The sequence below is a fragment of the Notolepis coatsorum genome (assembly GCF_963971535.1).
Source record: "Notolepis coatsorum genome assembly, chromosome: 5".
NCBI classification, from domain to species: Eukaryota; Metazoa; Chordata; class Actinopteri; order Aulopiformes; family Paralepididae; genus Notolepis; species Notolepis coatsorum.
The window spans coordinates 136,391,591-136,411,270 of record NC_140169.1 but is presented as its reverse complement, the minus strand read 5'-3'; the positions used below and the strand labels follow the sequence as shown (position 1 = coordinate 136,411,270).

General features: G+C 44.4%; 1 protein-coding gene across 3 annotated transcripts in view; it reads right to left on the bottom strand.

Annotated features, from left to right (window-relative positions):
• Positions 1 to 19,680, bottom strand: part of fndc1 (fibronectin type III domain containing 1) — a 124,403-nt gene that overhangs the window by 83,526 nt on the left and 21,197 nt on the right. The window contains exons 2-4 of one of the 3 annotated variants that reach the window (XM_084315022.1): positions 10,654 to 10,845; positions 10,057 to 10,143; positions 7,621 to 7,689 (exon numbers count right to left, since the gene is read on the bottom strand). In XM_084315022.1, the coding sequence (XP_084171148.1) occupies positions 7,621 to 7,689; positions 10,057 to 10,143; positions 10,654 to 10,845 (348 nt within the window). The remainder of the gene's footprint in view (positions 1 to 7,620; positions 7,690 to 10,056; positions 10,144 to 10,653; positions 10,846 to 19,680) is intronic. The other 2 variants (XM_084315023.1, XM_084315024.1) reach the window with 2 other exon arrangements.

Genomic DNA, 19,680 nt, shown 5'->3' with positions numbered 1-19,680 from the left:
ACATCACTGGTGGCCATCTGCAAACCCATTTACTCCCAATAACTGTCAAACTAAAAATGAATGTGTGCAAAACAGTTTTAAGAGTTTTTGGATGTGCGTGAGATAACGTGTAAAATAAATCAGCGTCGTTATTTGGTGAAGTGCCCCTTTATTAATAGCAACACAATTCTTAAGCCACGTCGTTTCATTTTCCTCAACAACATCTGTCTGTAATTAGTCACGATGTCCTGCGCTATTCCAACACATCTCCTTTAGGTTAGCTCATCCACACTCTGGGGTTACACTCTGCTGATAGCTGATAGGGTCATTTGGACCTTTTCAAACTAACATGGAAACGACCCAACAAAGTGGACTCTCCCTTCCAAAACACAAATCCTCCGGCATGACGAACGCGCGCCACGCGTGCCAAAGTTATCGAACGATAATCGTAAACACGGCTCATTAGCCGGATCAAGGCGGCCGCGAGTGGACGGCGGGGAGAGACCACACCGTCTCCTGTCTGCCGCTCCGTCTTCACGCTGTAAACCCGCCTCCTCACACGGCCCTCAGAGTCAGACGGCCAGGCTATCCCCGTCGTCTGGCTTCACTTTCCGCTGCCGTGCCGAGTGATATACAGTGATAACATAATGAAAAACAACTTTTTCCCCCTCTCTCTCTCTCCCCCCTCTCTCGCTCTCCCTCGTCATTTTTCCTCATAATCATTGTCAGATGAAGATGAGCTGCGTTGGTTCCCATTAAGGGCCATGACTGCAGGTGGGGTCTACTCACACCGGCTATTGTGATTAGGCCAAACTAGAGGGGGGCGATGGGGTCAGGAGACGCATGCCTTCTATCGTGATGGATTGGTGAAAGCAGAGTGGATTCACTTGGTGGTAGAAGGGACGTTTGAGTGAAGGGAGGCGTGGTTGAGGTGATAGAATCGACTAGAGTGAGATGAACGAAAAGAGCATTGGAAGGGAACGGAAGTAATCCCCTTACCTACTCTCACTAGCTACACTGCCAGCCAGTATGACTACTGCTATACTATCTTTATACCTGTATCACTGTACATGTTAATACTACAACTCTGTACATACATCTGATTAGCACTACACTCAGTAGTAATCATTTATATATTTTATTATACCCAGTTTAATCACCTGTACATTGTATATTGCTATTGCTGTGTTGCAGAAACTGTCACAGATTTGTCGCACACAGTGTGATGGGATGAGATGCCAAGCTCGCCGCGGATACACGTGTGGTTTCACTGTGGATTTGGCTGCAGCCAGCAGGGGAAAGATTGGCAGAGCAAATGAACTCAAGGATCTTGGCATGTTTTAGTCCAACATGGAGCAACACCTTCTTTTCTGTACAGAGACAGAAGAAGCGCCCTACAATAAATCAGCCCTAAAAGGGCACTTCACCAAATAACAACGCTGATTTATTTAGCACAAATCCAAAACCTCTAAGCCGGTTTTGCACAACGTTCATTTAGTTTGACAGGCAGTGAGAGTAAACGAGTTTGACTCCGGTGATGTCATTGGAGGACACTGAATCCTTGTGTTGTGTTAGGCTAATTGCAGCTCAGTGAAATGGTGTAGAATGTAGATGAAAGAAGCGATATGAACTGCAATAGAGAGCTATTTTCTTCCATCTACATCATTTCAATGAGCTGTGATTAACACAACGCAATGATTCAGTGTCCTCTGATGATCAAACTCATTAACTCCAAATTAGGGGTGAGCGATATGGCCAAAATAACTTCACAATATTCTTTGTCATTTTTTTGTTTCGTTTTCCAGTAGAAATTACAATGTGATGACATTATTATAATTTTTTTTTACATCTTTATCTTGTAATACAATTGTCATGGTACTATATCATTGAAAATTGTCTGTTTCCTTTTACTTTGTTTATACTGCTGCTAGGGATAACTTTCTTTATTAACTTATGATATTGGATATGTGTATGATTGTGTGCAAAATAAATCAGCATTGTTTTCCAATGTCTTTAAAGGGGAACTACACCCATTTTCACAATTCAGGCATGTTTTTCCAATGGTCCAAGATAAAATTGTTAGTGAACATGAACAATATGTCTCTGTCAGAAAACTACAGTGCTGATATGCCATCAGGTATAAAGTCTGAAGCTGCTCCATAGCAGTGTTGTAGTGACTCAGACTCGAGTCCGTGTGCTGGACAGATTTCAGGACTCGTGACTCCACTTGGACTCGAGCATTGACTGCATTCGGACTCGGAAGGTGCAGAAGAGGACTCAGACTTGTTAATTGATAAATACAGTTATTTCTTTTAAATGTATTTAGTAATAATCCCTAATCATTTTGCATAAGCTATTGTGTTAATACTGTAACATTATTTAATTTTGTGCAAGGGCAGACACGTGTGTTCCACCTACATGCAGATTCACCCTCATATTCAATACGATAGATACCCTCATGTTCAATATGTCAACAAGCCGTTGAGGAGAAGACCGGGATAACCTCAAACTTCAACAGACAATCTGTGGAGTGGACTCGACCTTGATGACTTGGGACTCGGACTCGACTTCTTCTTTGGTGACTCGGACTTGGACTCGGACTCGAACACTGGGGACTCGAGACTCTACTCGGACTGGAGACTTAGTGACTCGACTACAACACTGCTCCATAGACTTGGGAAGCATTGCGATGGATGTCGCAGATGACACAGCGCATAGAAGTACACGAGTACTTCTGAGTAAATGCGTACATTGTCTATTTCAGCACTGAGAACAGTATTGAACAGTCTAGAGGGGCGCTCAGAGAGATGCCTCTACCCGCGCAAGCGGGCAAAGCTCTACCCATCTGGTTAACATCAGCGAAAATGAGTTATATACCGGTATTCATTCCTGCCATGGAGCAACACCTCAGTAGTATTTACCTCAACTTTGGAACTGCTGTCTGACAGCTGCCACCGCTCACTCACTCGCTCACGGAAACCACTGGAATGTTCCGTGTTTATGAACCACAACTGTGCACTTGATAATGTACCACAGCCAATTCTACTCCTAGACTCGTAAAACGGTCTCCAAAAATCGGCACAAGTACAGTAGTCCATTTGTATTTCACTTGTAGAGAAGAGACTGTGCGCTCTGCCCCGACACCAGCCATCTTGTTCAACTTCCCCTTTAATTAAACACAACGTTGCCTAATGTTAGCTAACACATGCTTGTTGTAACTCAGAGATTTGCTGGAGAAATTGCGATGTTGTGCATAGATCACTAGATATCTCAACGTGGGCATATGTAACAAGATGACAGAGTACAATTGGCCATATAGTAAACATGAAATGTAATGTTCTTAACCTAGCACACATTAATTGATGTAATTAAGAGATTTGCTGGGAAAAGAATGTTTCTAATGCATAGATATTTCACTTACAATGTTGTAAAGTGTTGCTGATCTGATTACAGGAGTCTAGGTGAGGCTCAGGCTTTGTGTTTATGTTCACCCTCTATTGATTTCACTGGGCAATGACGGAAATCGTTGACCGATTCGAAAAATATTCGAGAATTCAGGTCCTTTGCCTGCTTGTCAGCCTCTGTGTTCAGTTCAGAACTGTGCAAGTTATGGCTGGTGCAGACAGATAGACAGACAACAAGACATAAAGACAGAACGACAGGAGTGATTGCGATTGCCTGCGTGAGTGTAATAAAGCTCAACAATCCTGTGGGTCCCATTCATTGTCTATAAACTTTCCAAAGCAATGGAAATTTGGGTGGTGTTTCCCTTTACGTAGGAATAAAAGTTCCCATCAGGACAGAGTCTGAAACCCCCCCCCCATCCCCCCTCTTCTGCCAGCCCCCCCTCCCCCTCCTCATCCACCTCCTCCTCTCTTCCTCCATCTTCTGCCAGCCCCCTCCTCCTCCTCCTCTCTTCCTCCATCTTCTGCCAGCCCCCTCCTCCTCCTCCTCTCTTCCTCCATCTTCTGCCAGCCCCCCCCCCCCCCTCCTCCTCCTCCTCTCTTCCTCCCTCTTCTGTAGCACAGCTGAGTGGATTTCCGCTCCACTGGAACTAGAGATCACTGACTTGTAGTTTGCAGGTTTGCTATTTGTATTGATAATTGTTCAGTGCAGAGCCAAGTCTCTCTCTTCCTCTGTTCAGAACCCAACTTTCCCTCTTATGTTTCTACTTTTCCAATCTTCCTGTCTGTCAGCAAGCCAGTCTGACTGGCCCACTCACAGACAGACACTGTCTGTCTGTCTGTCTGTCTGTCTGTCTGTCTGTCTGTCTGTCTGTCTGTCTGTCTGTCTGTCTGTCTGTCTGTCTGTCTGTCTGTCTGTCTGTCTGTCTGTCTGTCTGTGTGTCTGTATGTGTGTCTGTCTGTCTGTCTGTCTGTCTGTCTGTGTGTCTGCCTGCCTGCCTGTCTGTCTGTCTGTCTGTCTGTCTGTCTGTCTGTCTGTCTGTCTGTCTGTCTGTCTGTCTGTCTGTCTGTCTGTCTGTCTGTCTGCCTGCCTGCCTGCCTGCCTGTCTGTCTGTCTGTCTGTCTGTCTGTCTGTCTGTCTGTCTGTCTGTCTGTCTGTCTGTCTGTCTGTCTGTCTCTAATCAGTTTATTTCTAACAGAAGCTGAGTCTCGTTACATGAATAATCAATGCACCTGTGTTGTCTTGACAAGTAGCTACAATCCACAGCAGTACTTCAGAGGTGAGCGACAGCCAAAGTGATCACGTTAGCTTTCAAGGTACGACAGTCAGACATCTGCACTGCACATTGTCTTCAATCTCTGGAGCTAAAGACCTATAGATGTATCCCAGAGGATACCGACTGTACTTGGCCAGGGACTGATCACATAGAGGAGGGTCTACCGGCTAGGTTTACATTGGCCATAGTCACTCCACTGCCCAGCACAAACACCCACTGTGGGGCTTACGCTGTAATATGCCGTATTTAAACAACAAGTATTAACAGTCCATCTATTTGTGGGGGGCTTGCCTTCCCCCCTTCATTGGTCTATGCCATAGCTAGTATACGCATCTTCATCATCAACATCATTACAATAGGGAGGTGTAGTGGTTACGTCATTGTTGTTTCCGGCCGGTCCACTTCGCCTGAAATTGCAATGTATTTCCAATGGACACATTTCTAAATCGTCTCGTTTAAAACAAATAAAGCATGAACATTAGCATGGTGTACCTTTCTGTGTGTATTCATCCACAATCTATAGCTCAACATGAAACCATTCGCAATTAATCGTAAAATAAATAAACCAACAATGCTTGTTAGTGATAGAAGGGAACTCATTTTGTGAAAAAATGGAAAGCTTGCCAATGTTCACGAGGCAGAATTATTACAATAGCCAATAATACAACTTCCCAATGATAAATCCCTATACGGGTGGACCGCGCGGGAAACTAAAGTGACGTCAGACTACACCTCCCTATAGGCCTATCAATAGTCCTCCTTAACGATCATCAAAGAGAATTGCAATAAAAATCGCTTGCCTAAGTTTCATTTGTCTGAAGTAGCCGACAACACAGCCATGTTCCTCCTCCCTGCTTCCTAACAGCGACCGTACTCCAAGGGTCTTGAGTTGACCACTGATCTATATTCTGTATGAACTATCACCAGCCCTGATTCTCTGAAGCGACGTTGGCCTGCCAGGGTCCCACTGGTTTGACAAAGCTCAGCAAACGACATTGTCTTCTGGCCATTTTTATCTGGTTTTCCACCACATGGGCAGACCGTCTGCTTCAGTTCCCGCGCACAACGGTCGCTGGGTTCAAGCGCCACCGACGTTTCTCAAGAAAGTACATTCTTTCTTCATCTGATTTACTGTATATATACGCCACATTTACCCCAAACTGTCTTCCACGTCTACTTAAACGAGCGATTTATGAGGAACTTTTATGGGAACATATAGGCCCACAATAAAATTACGTCCGATTAAAATTACATTCAATCTTGGACACAACATATATTGACAAGCTATTATAGTGATTATCCCGTGCCACAGGATCCAGCACAAATCAAACTCTGTGACGAGCCTCGTTAAGCTGGACCTGGATATATACCAGGGGGGATATGTTGGTTAATTACGATACATAATACACACACACACACACACACACACACACACACACACACACACACACAGTTGTTTACATGTATCATAATTAACCAACATATCCCCCCTGGTATATATCCAGGCCCAGCTTAACGAGGCTCGTCTAGTCCCCCCCCCCCCCCCCCCCTCCTTCCCCCTCCTCTTCTGGAAAGCTGTCATGTGTACATAGTTTGGCGCGGCTCACCACGCCGCGGACCACTAAAAGTACCGACCCAGCAGTCGTCCCGCTGCCAGGTCAGCGCTGTCTTTCCTGGAAGCCGCACGGTCTGTGAGGTGCAGGACGGGGCGCGCGGCCAGACAGACATACCGGTAGCCTATACTGCAGCAGCCACGGTGGAGGGGCCCGCCTTAGAGGCTGGCTGAGTGACAGGAGGGGCTTCTGCGTCCCTCACAGCACCGCGTTGTCGGGTGACAGGCGCCGGGGAAGGATGAAGACGAGGGAGAGGAAGAGGAGGACTACTGAGGATCATCCGTAGTACGGGAGGAGCGCGGACAGAGAGGGAGAGAGGGTGGACGGGTCTATCGTGCGTTCGTGCCCCCTTTTAGCTGATGAGTCAATACGCTGTTTATTTATTTATTCTTTTACAAAAAAAAGAATAGTGAATGAGTTTATAGGTCATTAATCCTGGCTGGGAAATGATAAACACATGTCTGGCGTGAGAATTACATTTACAAACCATTTAAACAGTCCCCTCTGCGTGACTGCGTTAGTCTGCGGAAGGACAATCATTTTGGAAACCTTTTTTTTACAGTTTTGTGAATTAAATCAAGCAATGGATTGGTTGATAACATCCTAGACTATTATTCGGCTCGGTGGTGGATAAAGTCGTTGATGGTGAACAAAACGAGACGAAGGGTTTTTGCTTCACCACCTCCCACACACACATCATAGATTAATCATCATTAGAAAAGGGTCTCTTTGTACACTCTTAAAAATTACTGTCTGGATGTAACACAGGCGGCCGCGGTCGTGTGCCTAAACACATACAGATGTGTTAAAGGTGCACTAGGCAGTTTTGGTAGACACATTCGAAACTCACGAATGTCACGACAAAGTGAAAACATGGTATCTTTTTATAACGGAATAAAAAGAAATGTCCTTGAGGGCAAATTGAGTCACTGGAACACTGTTCGAAGCTAGTAAGCTACCTGAAAAGATTATGTTTCACTGCTGTTGTTGTTGTTTACAATGAACAACAAATTATTATTATTTATTAGATTTAAGAAACGTGTCATTTATGATGACATAAGATGTTTTGTAAACTAAGGCTGCATAGTGCACATTTAAAGAAATGTAAAAAAAAAATAAAGCAGGTGCCATTAACAGGTGTTGTTTTTCAACACACCCGTATGTGTTGGACTACACATCCTTTCTGAGAGTGTACTGTATCACTGTAACAGACATATTCAAAAAGATTTCACCGGGGAATTTAGGCTGCGAGGATACAGTATGTGTCGAGACTGTCTGTTCACACCGGATGTGTGTAAAGCTAGATCTGTACACAGTAGATCACCATAGATCATGTTGATGTCTTACCTGGTGAAGACGAGTTGACAGCTGCCCCGCCCACCACAGCAAAGCCGTCCAGCTTAACCAATTCAGGACCTGAATAACATACAGGGTTCTCAGCTAAATAATAGAGTCGATGTCAACAAATAATTTACAAGACACAGAGCAATCAGTCATGACGTGTTGACAAGCAGGTTGTTATTGTTGTTCAATCCGTCTACCTTTTTCACCCTTTATTTCTCTCTCCCTCCTTCCCTCCCTCTCTATCCCCCCCTCTGTCTCTCTATCTTTCCCTCCCTCTAGCTCTTTCTCTCTTTCCCTCTCTCTCTTTCTCTCCCTCTCTCTCTCTACCTTTCTCTCTCTCCCTCACTATATTTCTCTCTCCCTCTCTCTCTACTTCTCTCTATGTGTCTCTCTATTTCTCTTCCCCTCTCCCTCTCTCTCTCTCTCTCTCTCTCTCTCTCTCTCTCTCTCTCTCTCCATCTCTCCCCCCCTCTCCCTTCCCCTTTGTCTCACTCTCTTCCCCTTGCTCGCTCCCTCTCTCCCCTCTATCTTCCTCTCTCCCCCCTATCTCTCCCTTTCTCTCTCTTCCCCTCTGTCTCTCTCTCTTCCCTCTTTCTCTCTCCCTCTCCCTCTATCTCCCCCCCTTTCTCCCCCCTCTCTCTCCCTCTCTCTCTCTCTCTCTCTCTCTCTCTCTCTCTCTCTCTCTGTCTCTCTCTCTCCCTCTCTCTCTCTCTCCCTCTCCCCCTCTCTCTTCCCCTCTCCCCCCCTATCTCTCCCTGTCTCTCTCTCCCCCTCTGTCTCTCTCTCTTCCCCTTTCCCTCCATAAGTCACTGGTCTCTATGTTGCTGTAGCAGGTCTGTCCAGACACATTAATGGTGTGGAGGGAAGCAGCAGGGTGTTATTTATGTTGTGTATGATGACTGGTGGAGCTGCATGCTGCCTGGTGGGGAAACAACACAGATCCATCTGCCTGGAATCACAACTCTGAGACAGAACTCTGAGGTGTCAGACTCCTGGCACCTTGAGCTGAAGCAGGAGACCACAAGGGCCACCATGGCACACTGGACGGCACGCACGCACACACACACACACACCCACACACCCACACACACACACACACACACACACACACACACACACACACACACACACACACACACACACACACACACACACACACACACACATACATACATACATACATACAGCACACATACTGTACACACATACATACAGCACGCACAGACACACACACACACACACACACACACACACACACACACACACACACACACACACACACACACACACACACACACACACACACACACACATACATACATACATACAGCACACATACTGTACACACATACATACAGCACGCACAGACACACACACACACACACACACACACACACACACACACACACAAACAAACACACACACAAACACATACACACACACAAACATATACACACACACACACACACGCATGCACGCACGCACGCACACACACACACTAACACACACACACACACACACATATATACACACACACACACACACATATATAGACACACATACACAAACATATACACACACACACACACATACACAAACATATACACACACACACACACACACACACAGCGTGAGTGACCACAACACACAGGGCCGGGTTATTGGAGCTGGGCTGGGCTGGGTTTGGAGGGTGGAAGACAAGGGTTGGCAGCAGCAGCTCTGAACGGGCCCCAGCGCGCCGCCAAGCCCAGAGGAACCAGGACCAGGGCAGCCTGGACGCCTCACACTGACAACTGTATGTGTGTCAAAAACATAACTCCATAACGAGCCTTTTATAAGGTGGTCTTAAGAATCACCAGAGAAACTGTAAAGACCCAAAACATAATGTCCTTGTTAAATTGTAAAATAGCTGTCTTACTGCTTGGCGTGGCTGGAATGAAAATGACTTGATTACCGGCGAGAGGCAGAGAGGATCCTGTTTCTGGTGGTTATTTTATCACAATAGAACATCCTCATCCTCTAATGAACTCGTGATATACACTCACACACACATAAGTACATATGTATGCACACGCACACACACACATATACACACACATAAGTACATATGTATGCACACGCACACACACACATATACACACACATAAGTACATATGTATGCACACACACACACATATACACACACATAAGTACATATGTATGCACACGCACGCACACACATACACACACACATAAGTACATATGTATGCACACGCACACACACACACACACATAAGTACATATGTACTGTATGCACATGCACACACGCACATATGTATGCACGTGCGCACACGCACACACACACACACACACACACACACACACACACACACACACACACACACACACACACACACACACACACACACACACACACACACACACACACACATGCCGTACCTCCTGGCGTCTCTGCTCTGTACACAGGTTTGCTCATCCCCTCCTCGTTCTCAGCACTCATCTTGAGAAAGTGCAGAACTCCGGGCTCTGAAACACACTCCGTCGTTTAAGCCAAGCCTCCTTTTTCTGCCTCCATTTCTCTCACTCTTCTCTCGTTATTCTTTATACCAAGTCTCATCGGGTCTTTGTTATCAAGCCCTGCTATCCACACACACTCTCTCTCACACACCTCATTCACCACCGTCTACAACACATCTTCAACCCTCCTTTGGTAAATGGCTGCATTTATATACTGTAGCAGCTTTTATCCAAAGCGCTTTACAATTTGTTCCTCACATTCACACATTCACACACCGATGGCGGAGGCAACCATGCAAGGTGCCAACCTGCTCATCTGGAGCAATTAGGGGTTAAGTGTCTTGCTCAAGGACACTTCGACACGCCGCCCGGGAGGAGCGGGAATCGAACCGGGAACCTTCCGACTACCAGACGACTGCTCTACCTCCAGAGCCACTGTCTCCACACACACACACACATCTTGTCAAACAGTCCCCTCTGGGTTGCTTTAGTTTTTTTCGTTCTACCTCCATCTCTTACCTACATCCTCCAGTAGCTCGGAGCGCCTGTCCTTGCCCACTTTGATGACGCGCAGGGACCTCATGGACTTGCCGTAGCCGATGCTGTAGCGCTCCACGGGCCGTCCGTCCAGCTCCACCGGCGGCTCCCAGCTCACCTGCAGCCCCCTGTCCACCGGCCGCAGCTTCACGTTCCGTGGCTGCAGGGGCTTCTCTGCAGGGTCACAGAGACAGACGTATGGGTTTGTATGTAGAGACCTGTTCGCTGTTTACAAACATACCGCGTTTCGAGCCAATCAGCAATACCAACTGAGTCACGTGACTAAGTTACGCCGGACGCGTCTATTCGTTTCCTTTATGCTTCCGCGTTCGCGTTTTGCGCTCTGATTGGCCACTGATGTTTCTGATCGCACCAATCGTGTGACGGCAAGTTCTTTCGCCGGTTAAGCTTAGGCACTCTTTCGAAGTTGGTTAAGGTTAGAGTTTGTCTTAGAGCAGGGCGATAGAATGCCAGCCCTGATTCCAAACTCTAACCGTAACCAACTTCGAAAGAGTCGCCTAAGCTTAACCAGTGATAAACTAGGCGTTAGGTAGTTTGCTGCTGGTCGAGGCGGAAATGGGCGCGTCACGCGATTGGGCGCACATGTCCTTAGATCGCTAGCATGGCCAACAAATGCAAATATATTGTAGTCTGCCCCGTTGTTCTGACCAGGATTACGTTCCTTTCTGCCTCGGGTCTGTGCGCGCATATTTGTCATGACGTCATCGGCGAACAGGTCTATAGCGCAAACAAAATAATAAAATAAAATACTAAACTAAAGGTGCTATAGATAAGGTTCAGCCACTAGATGTCATGCTAGAGCACCAGCGTGTCATTTATCCAATCAGGTGCAGGAAATGGGGATATGTGACATGCAACATGTAAACAACAACATTCCTTTTGGACCCGCAAACATTCTTCAATCAATCATTTCTTGCAATACTTTTATTCCGCACCTAACCCTAAAAACTCAGTGGATGTATTATAAAAAAATCTATAGCACCTTTAACACTAGAACAGCTGGGCCGGTCATATGACTCTTTTATAATTTTAGAATGCCCTCCCTCCTTGACCCCTCCTGAAAATGTGTTAGGAAATGTAATGTCAAGGAGGGAGGGCATTGTATCCTTTTTTAGTACCAAATTATTGGAATTCTAACATGTTAAAACAGTCATATGACTGGCCCAGCTGTTCTAGTGTGCAAAAGGTTCTGTTTTCGGTTGCGGGAAGAAAAAGGAGAGTAGGCAGTCTGCTCCTCTTAGTATTTTCTGTTCTTTATTGAGACAGTAGGAAGGCTGAGAGGTAGACAGAGCAGGGGAGACACAGGAGAGAAGGTTCTTTATTGAGACAGTATGAAGGCTGAGAGGGAGACAGAGTAGAGGAAACATAGGGGAGAAGGTTCTTTATTGAGACAGTAGGTGTTACAACGAGGTAAGGTGGAGGTAGAACCCAAGGCAGCAGAACGAGAGTGAGCAGGGATATGAGGCAGGAGACGACGGTCACGATTTAAAAAGCCTTTACTTAGCAACGTGACAAAGGTACAGTACATTCAAACAAACAATAGGCTCTAAATACAAAACAAAACCTAACCAGAAGACGGACTGAACACACGAAATAAAAGAGCAATAAAACAGAGAACTAATATACACTTACTTTAGACAGAACACAACTACAGGGCAAGGACGATGTTTGACAAAGACATCACAGGAACAGGTAACAAGGAGGAATGACTCCACAACCAGGTGAGGACAACCCACACTTAAATAACAAGACTAATTACCAATTGACCACAGCTGGCAAGCCAGTCTAAAACAATACATCAACCACAAGGACACAAGAGCATAAACCAAAACACAACCAGACAGGGGACCCACATCAAACAAGGGGAGGGAAAGTTAACAACAGCACACACCATGACACCACATTAATCATACTATTAATTATATTCAATATATTAGTCAACAACATGGTTACTGTGCTGGCCTGCACCGTCTGCGGGTGACCACTAGAGGTTGGTATGAGACCATTGTTCACATCATTCATACTGTCTGTTCCTTGTCTGGGACAGTGAGACCCATTGTTCACACTGTGTCTGTGGTGTTGACTCTCCCAGACTTGGGCTGGTCTGGGAGTGTAACAGTAGGAAGGCTGATAGGGAGACAGAGAATGGGAGGCACAAGAGAGAAGGTTCTTTATTGAGACAGTAAGGCTGAGAGGGAGACAGAGTAGGGGAGACACATGAAAGAAGGTTCTTTATTGAGACAGTAGGAAGGCTGAGAGGGAGACAGAGTAGAGACACAGGATAGAAGGTTCTTTATTGAGACAGTAGAAAGGCTTAGAGGGAGACAGAAAAGAGGAAACAGGATAGAATGTTCTTTATTGAGACAGTAGGAAGGCTGAGAGGGAGACAGAGCAGGGGAGACACAGGAGAGAAGGTTCTTTATTGAGACAGTATAGGAAGGCTGAGAGGGAGAGAGAGTAGAGGAAACACAGGGGAGAATGTTCTTTATTGAGACAGTAGGAAGGCTGATAGGGAGACAGAGAATGGGAGACACAGAAGAAAAGGTTCTGGCAGAATCTGATCCCAGGCCAGCAGAGGGAACAGTTACAAGTGACAGTTCAAGTGGTAATGTGCAACCAGGCACAGGACTACGATAAGGGAAGCATCAATACCAAACACTCTTATCAGATATACAGGGAATACCAGGGCTAAAATAGGATATCACCCTGTGAGGGCTGGGTAAGGACTGCATGCTGCCCAACGAGGGGGCGTGCCGAACATTCTACTTCTATTCATTCACATTCTATTCTCACATTCTATAATCCCACGGGAGGATTTCCTATGTTCTCACTGGGAGACGTCGTGCCATCCGTTGCTACCATCTACCGGCGCGTCTCTGGGGTGAGACGTCGTGCCATCTACTGCCCTACTCTCTCTCCGTGGGCCTCGTTCCTGGTGTGAGACATCGTCATCGCTCTCAATGTTTCCACGAGAGGATTCATATGTTCTCACTCCTTTTTCGTGGGTCCCGTTTGCTGAGTTGCACGTCGGCAGTGTTCTGTGGTGTGAGGCATCGTCATCGGTCTCTATGCTTCCACGGGAGGATGCCTATGTTTCTCACTCCGTTTTCATGGACCCCGTTTGCTGTGTTGCCCGTCGGCAAGTGTTCTGGTGAGTCTGAACAGGACCAGACTCAGAACTTTCATTTCATTCATGGACTCTAGAAGATTCACCTGTGTATTTTGAGTTCTCCCTTAAAGGGACAGTGCCGCTTTTTTGTTGTGAATAAATTATGCCCTTGTTTTGGCTAACTCTGATTACCTGTCTGTGTCGTGCAATTGGGGTCGCATTACAATCCCTAACACACCCAATACTAAAATCCATGTTTAATCAAACCAAAGTCAGTATTTTCTTAATTTTTGTCTCATTGTAGGCATGTTAAGATTCCTCTAATGGAGAAAGATTTATTTTTGTCCAATAACCTCAAACTTGATGGGCCAAGTCAAATAAAATGTATTTGTAAAGCCGAAATCACAAGTTAATGTCCCCATGGGCTGGACAAGTCTTCTTTAAACAAGTCAAGAAGAAACATCACAATAAATCAAGAAGAAAAAAAACCCACCATGATTAATAAAGAACCTTCTCTCCTGTGTCCCCCTCTCAGCCTTCCTACTGTCTCAGTAAAGAACCTTCTCTCCTGTGTCTCTACTCTGTCTCCCTCTCAAGTCTGTTCTATAAATGTAATGGATCCTATCAGTAGTCTTATCAGCCGATACTTAGAAGTTTAGGACTTAGGAGTCAGTATCAGCAGTGGGAAAAGTGATACTGGTCGTATTCCTAATAAATAATAGAATATAATCGTTATATCTTTATCAAATCTCTCCATACAAAGTACAGGTGAGCATAAACAGGTGTGCAGCATAAAAACAACATTAAAACAGCATTAGATGTGGAGTAGAATAAGGATCTTGGTGGGGGCGCAAAGGGCTCAATAACAATCTCTCTCTCCTCGGCAGAGGAGCTGTTTGGGCTGACATCACCCAAAACAAAACAGGCAAAACAGTAACAGAAGTTTACCTCATTGGAGAAATATTGGGGATGAACACTCCAGTCAATTTGTTTAGTTTGTTGAATATTTATTGGCAACATAGAAGCCAGAGCTGGAGCTCAAACATTTCGGCACACAAGCTTATGTCAAGAAAACATGATCTTTCTTTCTTCTCCTTCCTTGGGTTTGCTCTTTGCATGCATCATGTGTTGTGGGAATGACAGCATAATCATCCCGCAGGCCAACAGTACAACCGGCTAACACAATATAAAGAATTTAGTAGCGTATTAAAATATCAGTATAAAATTCCCAATCTAGTCCATGTGATGCATGCTGAAAGGCCCTTATAGGGGGAGGAAAGTGAACGTTGATTGATGGACCTCCAGTTTATGATGCTCTCAATTAGCATCGGTTTCTCATGCTTACACACATGCCTGGTATTAATGGTTCTGTAGGCTGAATCATGCTCATTATTGCCAAGGCCAGTTTGCCAGAGGTTTGAGGTATGGTGGGGGTGGAGTGTTCAGTAAGGCTGCAACAACTGAACCCTTATAACCATATAAGAAGAACCATATAAAAAAAAAAAAAAAAAAAAAAGAAGAACCATATAAGTCATGTATTTGGTGAGTTGTGAAGTTAATCTAAATCACTTTAACTATGAATGAACACAACACTCTTAAGGTAATATCTTTACAGTAGATAGTAAAGTTTGAAAACATTGTTCCTCTGAAAACTTAAAACAGACTTATGGTTCTTTGTCTGAGGTACTAGGGCTGCTAGATTATGTAAAAAATCACGATAGTTTTTTATTTATATTGAAATAGCAATTATTAAACACGATTACTCATTGATTTGAGAACATCATCTGATGACGACTGAATGTGTTTTCCATTTCCTCTCGACCAAAGGCTGCCTTTCTGCCATGTTCTACAAGTTACTGTGTGGTCGAGAACCACGCCGTGGAGTGTATTCCAAGCGGAGTCGGTGTCACATGGTGGTAACTAACCTAAAACATGCCAGCATTGTGGAGCTTTTACAAAGTGTGTGAGACAGATGCAACAATGGCCACCTGCAATGTAGGCCAGGCTAAAATACCTTGTGTACAACAAATGTAATAAGGCACTTGAAGTCACATCACCAAAACGTTATACTTTATACGACACCCGAGCATATAACCGTGATAGTCGGAAAGGCTAAGGCGAAAGAAGAAAACTCATGGAATTCATAGGGATGGATGACCAACCATTCAGAAAGAAACACGTTATTTTGCACACATGCTTCATATCACACATTAAATGTTTTTGTTTTATAACTGTCATCTTCTAAATTGTTTGAAAGAGAGCATTGTTTAAAATAAAAAGAAAATCCAGTGTGCTACTGTTTAAAGGTATTCACCATCCAGTCAGTGTACAATATATACACATGTCTGGGCAGTATATTCTTATTATAAACCATTTCTGAAGGATATACTGTAAACCTTATGCTATACTCAAAGCAGCCAAATAGCCCAGTGGTTTTCAAATTGGGGGGTAAGGACCACCCATGGGATTGCAAGATTAATTTGTGGGGGTCGCAAAAATATTATCATGTTTATAAAATCATACAATCCTCTACTAAATCTGTGCTAACATCCTGCGCCCAAGAGATCAAGAAATGGATGCAGGCCAGTTCCCTCAAATTAAGACGCTGGGAAAACAGAAATGCTCCTATAGTTTGTTCCCCCAACAGCACATTATGAAACTAGGAAACTTTGATCTCATCCTAGACAATGTGGGGGAAATAAGAGTTTATCCCCTCCCTTTTGCCAAACCTCAATTTTATGGTGTCCCCCCTCCCCTTTCCTGGGAATAAATGAGCCCCCTCTCTGTGATTCTAAGAACCTTGGTGTTGACGACCAGTTGAACTTCTCAGCTCACATCGCAGCGACAACCAGAACCTTCAGATTCCTCCTGAGCAACGTCAGAAGAATCCGCCCCTTCCTGACAAAAGAAGCCACCCAACTCCTCGTCCAATCAACAGTCATCTCCAGCCTCAACTACTGCAACGCACTGCTTGCTGGCCTTCCGACCACTGCCACCAAGCCTCTTCAACTCATTCAGAACGCAGCGGCCCGCCTGATCTCAAACCTACCGAAGTCAGCCCATGTCACCCCACTTCTTGCTCCCCATGGCCGCACGAATCCGCTTCAAGGCCCTCCAGCTGGCATATCGTGGAACGGCTCCCGCCTACCTCCGGTCAATGGTCTCTAACTACACACCCTCAAGACCCCTACGCTCTGCATCTTCTGGCCGTCTCAGACCCACTCCTATCCGAGCTCCGGGACGGTCATCAAAGAGAAGTCGCCTATTCTCGGTCCTTGCCCCACAATGGTGGAACGAACTTCCCACCACAGTTAGGACAGCCGAAACCCGTCCAATATTTCGCCGTTTACTAAAGACGCACTTCTTCTATCAATATCAGAAAAAAATATCGCTTTGGATAAAAGCGTCAGCTAAATGACAAAATGTAAATGATTCGGACTCTTACTTCCGGGTCTCCTAGCTAGTCACTTGGATGAGAGCCATCCAGCCATTCTCTGACTATTCTGTATTCGATACTTTCATTCTGAGTTAATAAACCTGAGCCAAACCTTAAGGTTATCCTAGAGGTTTTTAAAAAGCTTAAAACGCACCTGTATATTAAGACCTTTCACAATGACCACTGATTAGGTGTGTGCCCCTCCCCCCACTCACGCATACACACGCACGCACTCACGCACACACACACACACACACACACACACACACACACACACACACACACACACACACACACACACACACACACACACACACACACACACACACACACACACACACAGAGATCTTCACCTGTGCAACACATAGGGAGCAGTTAGGCGTTACTTGTCTTACTCAAGGACACTTCAACACGCTGGTCATATGGTCATTATCATCATCATTAGTGTGGGTGACCTGGCGAAGCCAGGTTGCCACCCACACTATACATATCCATACTCTTTTTATTATTATTCTTTATTCCACCGATTTTGCCAACACACTCGTGCCAGAGCGTTCGCGCCCCATACACGTGAAAGGTATCAAAACGACCGGCTTGCTCCAACTCGATGTGCTATTCGAACTCGTAAAGTTTCACCGCACCGTCTGGCTACGAATCGACTTTAAACGGTAAAATTTCGGTCCCATTGGGAATGCATTGCATTTTAGAGTGTAGCAGCTGAAATAATCTTTTTCCCCCTACCTTGGGTGAATTGCGAGTGTGATCTCAATTTTGGACGTAGAAATAAAACAAACACATCAAAACGATGACACGGCTGTCATCCCGCTCACAAAAGAAAAATAAATGGAATTGGACATTTCTATCTCAACTGACGACCATTTGTTTGAAGGTTCTCCTCCCCATTGACCGCCATGCAATCGCACTCTAGAAATCACATTTTTCACACTATTTTTTAGCCTTCTGTTCCGATCGCCGAAGGAGTGCCACAATATCGCACGAATGTCACAATATCGCGCACAACCCTTCGCCTACTCGTTGTAGTGCTCATGTGCGCGTCACAACGCTTCATCTCTTATAGTTTTCTTTTAATCAATGTGACAATGCAGTCATGCATCTGCCTCCTTACAAATGCATTGGATAGAAAATATGCAAGTCATAGTGATTGCTTCACCTGTGTGGCTCATGGCTCACTCATGATTGGTTCAGCTGTGTGGCTCGTGGCTGAGCTGCCAATGACATCATCCACTTAACCCATCATTGGCCATCACTGTGTTGCAGTACTGAATTGCTGACAGCGCCCTCTGTCTTGTGGGTTGTGTCATTGTACTCAGTAGGGATATCCTCTTTCATTTTTCATTGGTCCATGTTGACCACCTTTCATTGGTCGATGTTGACCACTCCCCCGATCCTTAGACCACGCCCCCTTAGGCCACACCCCCTCAGTGTATCTCTTGAACCGTTTGTCGTAGAGACTTGCGGATTGTGCCATTGTACTCGGTTTAATAGTGTAATAGTGTGTAATAGTGTAATAGTGTAATAGTGTGTAATAGTGTAATAGTGTGTAATAGTGTAATAGTGTAATAGTGTGTAATAGTGTAATAGTGTAATAGTGTGTAATAGTGTAATAGTGTGTAATAGTGTAATAGTGTGTAATAGTGTAATATTGTGTAATAGTGTAATAGTGTAATAGTGTGTAATAGTGTAATAGTGTAATAGTGTGTAATAGTGTAATAGTGTATAATAGTGTGTAATAGTGTAATAGTGTGTAATAGTGTAATAGTGTAATAGTGTAATAGTGTGTAATAGTGTAATATTGTGTAATAGTGTAATAGTGTGTAATAGTGTAATATTGTGTAATAGTGTAATAGTGTAATAGTGTGTAATAGTGTAATAGTGTGTAATAGTGTGTAATAGTGTAATAGTGTGTAATAGTGTGTAATAGTGTAATAGTGTGTAATAGTGTGTAATAGTGTAATAGTGTGTAATAGTGTAATGGTGTGTAATAGTGTAATAGTGTAATAGTGTGTAATAGTGTAATAGTGTGTAATAGTGTAATAGTGTGTAATAGTGTAATAGTGTGTAATAGTGTAATAGTGTGTAATAGTGTAATATTGTGTAATAGTGTAATAGTGTAATAGTGTGTAATAGTGTAATAGTGTGTAATAGTGTGTAATAGTGTAATAGTGTGTAATAGTGTAATAGTGTGTAATAGTGTGTAATAGTGTAATAGTGTAATAGTGTGTAATAGTGTAATAGTGTGTAATAGTGTAATAGTGTAATAGTGTAATAGTGTGTAATAGTGTAATAGTGTAATAGTGTGTAATAGTGTAATAGTGTGTAATAGTGTAATAGTGTAATAGTGTAATAGTGTGTAATAGTGTAATAGTGTGTAATAGTGTAATAGTGTGTAATAGTGTAATAGTGTGTAATAGTGTGTAATAGT